Source organism: Penicillium malachiteum (assembly GCF_028827825.1).
Source record: "Penicillium malachiteum strain IBT 17515 chromosome Unknown utg000002l:1.0-8849297.0:1.0-8852440.0, whole genome shotgun sequence".
In the NCBI taxonomy this organism is placed as follows: Eukaryota; Fungi; Ascomycota; class Eurotiomycetes; order Eurotiales; family Aspergillaceae; genus Penicillium; species Penicillium malachiteum.
The window spans coordinates 2,532,195-2,542,582 of NW_026643095.1; the positions used below are offsets into that span (position 1 = coordinate 2,532,195).

General features: G+C 45.8%; 3 protein-coding genes across 3 annotated transcripts; 1 reads left to right on the forward strand and 2 right to left on the reverse strand.

Moving 5' to 3' along the window:
• Positions 1-3,750: 3,750 nt before the first annotated feature.
• Positions 3,751-5,101, forward strand: gprD (the record flags this gene model as incomplete). The annotated part of the gene is made up of 2 exons (XM_057087438.1): positions 3,751-4,329; positions 4,406-5,101. 2 exons carry the CDS (start codon positions 3,751-3,753, stop codon positions 5,099-5,101), a joined length of 1,275 nt encoding a protein of 424 aa, XP_056947267.1.
• Positions 5,102-6,947: 1,846 nt separating this feature from the next.
• N7483_004002 (uncharacterized protein) lies at positions 6,948-7,194 on the reverse strand (the record flags this gene model as incomplete). The annotated part of the gene is made up of 2 exons (XM_057087439.1): positions 6,948-6,974; positions 7,033-7,194. 2 exons carry the CDS (start codon positions 7,192-7,194, stop codon positions 6,948-6,950), a joined length of 189 nt encoding a protein of 62 aa, XP_056947268.1.
• Positions 7,195-8,057: 863 nt separating this feature from the next.
• Positions 8,058-9,867, reverse strand: N7483_004003 (MDR family MFS transporter; the record flags this gene model as incomplete). The annotated part of the gene is made up of 3 exons (XM_057087440.1): positions 8,058-9,126; positions 9,194-9,627; positions 9,688-9,867. The coding sequence occupies 3 exons, from the start codon at positions 9,865-9,867 to the stop codon at positions 8,058-8,060; spliced, it is 1,683 nt and encodes a 560-aa protein (XP_056947269.1).
• Positions 9,868-10,388: the final 521 nt, after the last annotated feature.

A 10,388-nucleotide genomic window follows, 5' to 3' on the forward strand; every position in this document is an offset into this window, starting at 1 on the left:
TATGGCCTTGGGTAGCATTTGGATATGGACGGAATGGGTGAACATTGCAGGTACGGCCTCCCGCATCTAGATACTACAGAAATCAGAAACGAGTCAGATTGAGCAGGAATCGGATATTGTATTTCCGAATCAACCAAAAAGAACACCAAAAATAAAGATGTTGATTCACTCGGTATGTACGGAGGTCGGTCCGGAAAGTTCTCGCCAGAAATTATAATTTCTTTTTCTTGATATATTACCGGCCCTGTATGTCAGGTGTATAGCCTGCTGTATATAGGATGTATTGCCGTGTTACGTACTAGGCTAAATATTGCTTATAACACCCGTGGACACGTAGATCTTTATCTTTTACCCCGCCTACAGTCCGTACACCCCTTCACACTTTTATCCCACCTACACAGCTACACTTTTGTCCCACCTATACAGCTACAATGAAGACCAATATTGCGCAACGTGCTGTCATTGTACACCTAAGGGCCCAAGGACATACCCCTAAGGAGATCAGTGAATTTATGAATATTCCACGGCGTACTATAGGAGACATATGGAACCGTGCACTCGAACGAGGTTTTCAGCCGAATCAGCGACCATTCAATATATCAGATGAAATGTTAGCTGATAAAGCACGTTCTGGGCGTCCATCTAAGCAAACAGATGAGATTAAAACCACACTTGGGGCGAAAATCCGTGTAGACCGCTATGGGCGTGAGAAAACATGTGAACAGCTAGCTGCAGAGCTACGCAGTGAATCAGGTTAGTTATTCTAAGATTTGATGTTTTATTTAGTGTGTTATTTAATATGTTATTTAGTATAATATTTGATGTGTTACTTGGTGTGTTATTTGATATGTTATCTCATATGTTACTTGATATGTTATTTCCTCTAATATTTCTTCTATAATTAGGGATTAATATATCAAAAACAACAGTTTGGCATGTACTACGAAAAATTGGCCTACGAAAAACAAAGCCTACACGTAAGCCTGGGCTTGCCGCTGAGCAGAAAAAACAACGTCTTGAATGGTGTTTAAAACACGCCCATTGGACTATAGAAGACTGGAAGAATGTGATTTGGACTGATGAAACTGCGGTTGTTTTATTACACCGTCGGGGTGGATATCGTGTATGGCGTACTTCTAGTGAGCGGTTCGTCCGAAGCTGTATTCGAGAACGTTGGAAGGGGGCCTCTGAGTTCATGTTTTGGGGTGCTTTTTCTTATGATCAGAAGGGCCCCTGTCATTGTTGGGTACCTGAAACTACAGCCCAAAAGCGTGAAGCAGAACACCAAATCGCCGAATGGAATACTGAATTAGAGCCTATTATGCGTGCAGAATGGGAGCTTAATTCAGGTATACAGCGATTAGGGCTACGCAATAAGCCTGGAAGACAACCTCAGTGGAGATGGACTCAGAAGAATGGAAAGCTTGCACGCAATTCGAAAGGTGGAATCGATTGGTACCGATACAACACCGTGATTTTAGCCCCAAAACTACTTCCATTCGCCCAAGAATGTGCTCGAATTCGAACGAAAACAATAGTTCAAGAGGATAAAGCACCAGCCCATTCACATCACTACCAACAGCGAATATTTGATATAATGGGGGTCCAACGAATGATCTGGCCTGGAAATTCGCCTGATCTAAATATGATTGAACCTGCATGGCCTTGGATGAAGAGATACACTACGCGAAAAGGAGCACCTAAATCGCGTAAAGAAGGGATTAAAGTATGGGAGGCTGCGTGGCGTGATCTACCACAGGCGCAAATTCAAGCTTGGATTGAACGTATACCATGGCATATACAGCAAGTCATTAGACTAGAAGGGGGCAACGAATACGGTGAGGGGCGTGATAAATTAGGTGAAGTAGCCCCTAGCGGGTTAGGTGATAACGCCTATAACAGCGGCAGCGGCAACGACAGCGACAGCGACAGCGACAGCGACAGCGATATATGGGAAGATATGTGAATATTTACTGTTTCAAGCTGTTATTATATTTCAGTACTATATATTTCCGTTTTATATACATCTTGATTACGCGATATATTTCAATATTTACTGTATATAGCCTAGTGTGAGAAAAAGAAATTATAATTTCTGGCGAGAACTTTCCGGACCGACCTCCGTAGGTAATCGAGAAAAGATCGAGAAAAATAAAACAAAAAGGAACGTCCCCGGGAAGGCTCGAACTTCCAACCTCCTGATTAACAGTCAGACGCGCTAGCCAATTGCGCCACGGAGACGGTTCATGTATTCCGCTCAAACTTATTGCTTTATAAGCCAGAAGGCTTTTCATCGTTAATTTCTACTTACAACCAAACAACATCCACTACCTAGGTAGGTACTTTGTTTACCCATGATTTGGATCTTCAATTGTCTACTATACAACTCACCTTCTTTCAATCAGCGAGAAGCTTCACACGAGCACAAAATTGGCTATGGAATCTCTGATCGACTCTCCACATCGCACAGGCCAGAAGCTACGACCTTGATCAACGAAGCGGAATAATGGTCAACGCAATCCCGAGCCTTGCCCCAGACCCCCTATATGGTCGATCACGATGGCCAAAATTCCGCCCGGCGGTCGTTGTTCCTATTACAATACCTTGTCCACCAATTATTAAATCCTATTCAGTGCTCATCCGGTTCAATGTCCCGAAAAGGCCGGCCCTTTTATACCTCACCTAGTTGTGATCAACAACCTGAATTTTCAACCAGGGAATAGCCCAGAATTCAAATGCTTGTTTTCTGTACGGAGTACTGCACAACCTATTTTGCCCCTATACGGAGTCGTTCTCCGCACGGATTACGGAGGACACACGTATCCGTGGTCGGGAAAAACTCATATACGCACCTGGGCAAAGTTCAGGGTTTGTTATTCGTCTCCCGCATGGAGCTCTGCAGGTGCCAAGCATTGAATCCACGAGGCTTAACGTCAAACCAGACTATTGTTTTTCCACATGCCCAGAGCGCGGAGAATGAAATTGCGAACAACTCCTTTCTCCCCGTTGATCAGCGATCGCTAATGATCTAAGTTTGTGTGAGATGGGACAATACGAACTCCATCTCCACTTAGTCTGATGAGCGAGTGGCTCGATGTGAGAATTGCCCCTCTATTTGACCCTCTTCGTTCACCTAGCCCCCAATTCCAAAGATATGACTGGCTGGACGCGCGCTTGAAAGTACGTCGTGTCTTCGAACGCCGACAAATCTTATTTCACCTTTTTTTCCGGTCGTGGACTCCGAAGATCGACGTCGAATTTTTCGGAAGCTGAGCGCTATACCCTACCTCGATCAAATTGTGGGTAAATTTCGACATGACTAAAGTGATTTTGACCATACATATAACTCGGAGCCGCATCCTACGCCCCCCCAAATGGGGTATACTGTATTCCTCTTCCCAAACCCCTGGGTGACTATGAGCCACTATGACAGTGGCGAACCATGGATTAACTTTGCACAAGCCCCTTATCGGCAAGAATGATCATGACAGATGCTGAACTATTGCAGGATTGACATGCTTGTGGAAACAGGAGCAAAAAAAAGGGCCCTCGCTCTACTCCGTGCTCCGCACTGTTCTAGTTGAACTCAGTACATAATGCAGTGGATCATCCATCGGATGCAGTGCAGGGGTGCAGGCCGAATTTGAGGCCGTGCTCTTTCGGATTTGCAATCCATTCTTATATACAAGCGGGGGGCCCATCTTGTGGAAACTTTGAGATCCATTCCCAGAGTCTCTCGAGCTCTGCATCATGGTTCTACTCACTCATTTTTTGCGTTCGCTGTACGCCGATGGCGGCGGTGGCTCCCTTGCCCGTCGTGAATGGGAGTTCCGTGATACGGTTCCTTTGGAAGGAAGTGACCGATCGCTCTTTATTGCTATGGGCATCATTGCCCTCTGCTCATTAGGGTCTACTCTGGGTCTCTTGTCATTCCTTACTTATCGTTTCATCTTCTGGCATCGATACTACAAAAATTCACTCGCTAAGAATCAATATGTCGTCTTGATTTACAACCTGTTGCTGGTTGATATGCAACAGGCAATCGCCTTCATGATCAGTCTCTACTGGGCATCTCGGGGTAATGTGCACTTTGGAGAGGCGGCGTGCTACTTGCAGGGTTGGTGGATCCAAATAGGAGACCCTGGCAGTGGTCTGTTCGTTTTGTCAATCGCCCTCCACACCGGCTTCGTTGTCATGCGCGGTCGCCAACTACCTTTCAACGTATTCGTCTACTGCGTCATTGCGTTATGGGTCTTCATCCTCATCATTGGATTCATCCCCATAGGTCTATATGGATCGGATGTCTTTGTTATTTCCGAGGCGAATTGGGTATGCTTTTCTTGGTTGAACCAAAGCTTATTGTTATAGTGGGGAATATCTGACTGACTCAATTTGATACGAATAGTGCTGGCTGAGCCCTGATCACGAAAACGAGCGCCTCTGGGGCCACTACTTCTGGATTTTCCTCTCCGAATTCGGCACCATTGTTATTTATGCCTTCATGTTCATCCACCTCCGCCGCCGTATGAGTCAAGCAAAGATGCTCCGCCGTGGTCAACAAGAATCCCTGCGCCGATTGAACCGAGTCGTCATATACATGGTTATCTACCCCCTCGTGTACGTCGTGATGTCACTGCCACTTGCAGCAGGTCGTATGGCTAGCGCGCGAGGTGACTCTCCGGGAAAGACCTACTTTGGTGTCGCTGGTTGTTTGATGGCACTATCGGGATCTATGGATGTGGCTGTTTACACGCTTACCCGTCGCCACCTGCTCATCGATTCCGAGTACAGTACTACTGATCGCAACTACGACAACACCGACTCTCAATGGCAAACTAACATCACAACCACCAATGCGGGCTCTCGCCCACGCAAGGGTCTTAAGCTGGGATCGCGCCTGAGCTCCAAATTCCATCGCAGCAGATTGGGCGATAAGGAGTCCTCAAGTCCCTTTGACGGTTCTACTGAGGAGATTGTCGCTAAGAATGATATGGAGATGTCCAATTTCGGTGGTGTGTACCAAGAAACCACCATTGAAATTTCTCATGAACCTGTCTCTGTGATAATGGAAGAGGAAAGAAGCGCGCGCAATAGCGGCTAAGACTGGATTACGTTGAATGATGATCTGCCTTGAGGTTTGTATAGTATATGACTCTATTTCTGGCAATTCTGCCCACTACTCTACCTACTAGATACTACTTTCCTTAGAAAATTTAATAAATGATACACATGTGCATAATGATTCAACCTGAATGGCCCAAAAATCAACATTTGAAACAAGCCACATTGAGCCACCTGGACTCCTGGACTTGAGATTTCTTTATTTCATGTCACCGTCACATTTCTGCATGCTTTGACCCCCGGTGGCGCGACTGAGGCTGACACCATCTGGCACTAAAGTTCTGCAGAATAACTTAAACCTGAAGCCGATTCCAAATAAGCGACAGAAGCGCTTACAGGATCACTGGTGAAAAACCTGCCAAAATTAAATACCATAACATTTAAAGCCACAGGTACAATCTATCATCAATTGACTATCAACAAACTAAAGTACTAGCAATAGGTTCAAGTTTTGACCACAGAAACTTGGAACGGAGAACATCCCCTGAACATATCCGCAGCAAAAATTCAAAATTAGCACTCCACATTGTCTTGAACTAGACTCGACTTTTTTTCCGCTGTTAATCCACAGTGGATTCTATAGATGATTACTTAGCCGCAATTGTGGAGTTCCAAGTTTCTCGCGCTTGGTAGAATTTTATCGGTGTTAGCGGCCTGTACCGTCCGATTAAGGGGCTCGTGCTCTATTGCGAGCTCGGCTTCAAGTTTGTTTTTTTTTGTTTTATTTTAGGAGTACGTATGCATTCTGGGTCGGGGAGAAGATTGTCATCTTGTTGTGATGCACTTCAAGTTGGTAGATGTTCGTATTTTTATCTAGATTAGGAGGTTTATAATTAACCTAGGACCTGCACATGTGGGAACTTGAAGATCATGGGAGATAACTCTTCCAAGTAATTTAATTGGACATTGTTTGCTTAATTCCAAGACGGCGCTCTCTCCTGCATCATGATACCTAATAAGAAAATGGTCTGGGCCCTGATCATAGAGTGAATGTATTAAGGAAAGATGCCCGTGGGAGTGATACAGCCCTGGAGCCTGGAGGCATCCATCCATGTCGACCTCAAGAACTGATGGTACAACTGATTAATAGTGAGTCCTGGTAACAACTCTAGGTAGAGCTCTATGCAGTATAGCCTACTATTGTTTAAAAAGATTACGAAGAATATTGAAATGGGTTTGAATGAGAATGCATTGTTTATTCCGAAGCCTCGGAGGAACGAAGAAGACCCAAAAGTGGAGAAGGATAAACAATGAATGAACAAAAAAGCCAAGTCTTAAAAGAACTTGAGCATGTACACGAAGTATGAATCGATATAGAAGAAAAGAAAAGAAAAGAAAAGAGAGGGAGAGGGAGAGATGAAGGAGAAGGCAAAGATGATCCTGAAGCCCACTATGCCGATTGTCCTGAGGCCTCGCGGGGCCCGCCACGGTCATAACTGCTTCCTCTCTTAGCTCTCTGTGCCGATTGTCCTGAGGTTCTCGCGAAACCCGCCACGGTCACAGAAGATAAGCACCAGCGACGTAGATGCGCTGCAGGTTGTGCTACTACCTGCATTGTCGAGGCTCTGAACCTGAGAAGGCAGAGGAGTAGAAGGTAGAAGAAGAGTGCGTCCTGAAGCCCACTATGCCGATTGTCCTGAGGTCTCGCGGGACCCGCCACGGTCATAGCTGCTTCCTCCTTAGCTCTCTGCGCCGATTGTCCTGAGGTTCTCGCGAAACCCGCCACGGCCACAGAAGCTAAGCACAGAAAGTGCCAGTCCCCTATGTGTCAATGCAGGCTGTGCTATCACCTGCATTGATGAGAAGGAGGGGAGGGCGTTGATTGATCACGGGCCAGTGGAGCCTGAAGGCGGCTGTATGAAGTGAGGTTAGTGAGGTGGGGTCAAGGGAGGATATAGATGGGTGCCTTACCTGTTGTCCACGGAAGCCCCCCCATAGTTGAAGCAAGAAGCCATCGGACCAGCATGTGAATGGAAGAGTGTGTCGTGTCAACAACAGATTGAGTGTGTGAAGATTGTCAAGACTTGAGGCAGTGTGGTGTTCATGGATGATTGTGTTGTTTGATGGAGTCATCATGATGTTGATGTTGAGTTGTAACAACAAGGTAATGTCAACATGGAAGTTTTGTTGAAGGAGGATGCCGTTGAACACTCATGTGGATGAAGGTTATGTTGGTTGACAGACATGTAGATGCAAGGTCATATCGATGGATGTCGAAAGATGTATCAACATGGATGTTGATGAAAGTTGATGAGGATGTGTCACATGAATCGACATGGATGTGGATGTTGACCAAAGGAGGTGTCAAGATGGATGGATGTTATCATTGTTGATGGAAAGATGTATCAACATTGGATGTTGTTGATGAAAGTTGATGAAGGTCACGTCACATGGATGGATGTGAATGTTGGTTGAAGGATGTGTCAATATGACATGTGTTGATGAACGCGTCAAAAGTGTCAACAGTTGAAGGTTGTGTGGGCAAGGTGGGGTGGACAAGATATTCAGACGTGTTGGTGATCAGGCAACACGGTGAAGGATCAAGGTCCAAGAGGAGTAGGCCCAAGACAAGTGGAACAGAAAAGTGGAAGTGGAGAGAAGTTGGGGAAAATCAAGAAGAAGAATTAAAAAGACAGGAGAGATTAATTTATACCCTGGAGGAAGGCAGAAAGATCACCCAAGATCACGCAGTCTCCAAGATCACACACTTCCTGATTGGAAAAGACGGCGAAGCGAGATTGATCTGGCGCAAACAATGACACCACCATAGTAAGCGATGTTTACTCGCCAAATCTTTCGCCTAACATCCATGATAAGCGTACCAATAGAACGACAGGATCACAAATTGATTTGCGTGATCCTAGACTGCACATTGATCTTGATACTGCCCAGGTGGTGATCTGGTAGGCTCGCACTATCTAGATTACCTGAATGATTCAAACTTCCCGATCCTCAAGATTCGGCTCTGATTTTGCATCCTTGCTAAAACCTGTCGCATTTTCTCGTAGATGGCTCTCCACCTTCACATTACGCCATTCCATGCCCAGTGGTGGTAGAATCATCGCACATGACAATGCCACGGGTAGTATAAAAGCTCGTTGGAGAGCCATGTTGAAGACCACCAACACAGCATGAAGCTTTTCAGCCGGTACAATGTCTGCCAGCCCCGTTGCACCAGCGTTGAGGATTGCACCCGTGTTAATATCTGAGATATTCTGCAACTTGCTCGTCAGGTAACCAGTGTATAGAGTCTGGCTAACAGCAACCCATACCGCACCGCCGAGAGATTGAAAGAGAAACATCAACGCAACACCAGTCGAGACATCTGCTTTGTCGAGAACTGTCTGTGCACCCATCGTTGGCTGCTGCATGCCCATCCCCAGACCAAGTCCGAAAAGCACTTGATACCCAATCCACGCTGAATGGCCCGTGTTCAAATTGAACGTGGTGATCATCCCCGAGCCGATTGCCATGAAAATGGCCGAGGCGAACATAAATGGCACATAGTATCCTGTTCGAGTAACCGTCGCTCCGGATAGGATGCTGGCGACCACCAGAGACAGAACCATTGGTATATTGTCTATTCCTGATTGCACTGCAGTGGTACCCTTGACACCCTGGAACCATAATGGAAGGGCATATAGCATGGAGATCATGGCACCTGCAAGGCATGATGTATATGCAGCTCCAGATGCCACACTTCGTTGCTTGATAATTCGTGGTGAGATTGTTGCGTCTTCTTTGCGCCAGGCTTGCACAAATGCAAAGCTAATTAGGAGCACACCAGACAAAACGAAGAGTATGATTATGCGCGCGCTTCTCCACGCATAGGTACTTCCGCCCCACTGCAGAGCGAGAAGAAGACAAACCACGCCAGGGAGAAACAGTACCGTCCCCAAAGGGTCCAGTCGAATCAATTGACGTTTCAAACTCAGTGTTGTATCAAGAGTCGGGGCTCGCAGAAAAAGGGCAGCGATGATGAAAGCGAGGCCACCAATCGGGAGACTAAACAGAAGATCAGGTATTAGTCTTTTGCCATCACAGTGTCGCTAATCTAGAATCAAGATCTTACTTTATGTAGAAACACCAGCGCCAAGTGACTTGATCCGTAAAAGTGCCTCCAAAGAGTGGACCCGCAATTGAAGCAATACCAAATGTCGAACCCATAAAACCCACAAACAGTGGACGTTTATGCAAAGGCAAGATCTGAGTGATGATAACCGTCGAGCCGTTGAAGATACCAGCAGATCCAATCCCCGCTATCGCTCGTCCAATGATGAAAGCTTTGGAATTGGGTGCAGCGCCACATACTGCAGAGCCGATTTCAAAGACCAGCACAGCAACGAGGAAAACGATCTTGGTCGGATAGAAGGTATAGATGCGGCCCCACAAAAGTTGGGTGGCACTGCTGGTTAGAAGATATGCACTGGCATACCAGCTGATATCCTTTACTGCATGAAACTGACCAGAGATGGTGGGGACAGCTGTGGCTATGATTGTGCGATCCTGAGTCGGTTGGTTAGTTTATATTGATATGTCACGTCTTGCTCTTACAGGATGACTTACCAGGGCCACGAGAAACATTGCACAGAGAAGAGAAATTATAACCAGAGCTAGCTTAGGGCCAGTCAAAGCCTGTTCCTCTGCTTCAATCTTGTCTCTTATCTCCTGGTTGGACTGTGATGTACCATTATCGTTGATTTCTGACAATCGCGCTGGCTCTGTTCGTTCCCCTTGTGGATTCATAATGAGCTCTGGAGAATCAAAAAAAGAATGGGAAGACGATGGAACCATACGAATAGGTTTATATAAATTGAATTGCGTTTTTAACATTGGAATTGTTCATGGCTCTAATACTCCGTAGTGTCATGGTCGGATGCTTCATCTTTCGCTCGGCGCCGAGCCGAACTTCATACTCATTTTCTCGGCGCCGAGAGATCAGTTGGATTCGAAGAGCGACTCGGATGTTAAATGGACCGAAAAAATACTAAATGGACCGTCGATTCCAAAATTTAGTCTATACAATCACCCCCTTTAAACATGTGCACGTATCAAGGTCCTCGGGGTAGGTACTACGGTATGATCATAGCACAGTGTATGTAGTATGCGAAAATATTGTGGATTGCTCTTTTAATAACAATAGTTTCAAGTTTCAAGTGACTGTGGCAGTTTCGTGAATATCGCCATCGCACTAGGTATATTGGAAAAAAAAGAAAAGGTAATGAAAACAAGGCAAATGGAAGAAATCCTGGATCAAAATCCCAAAA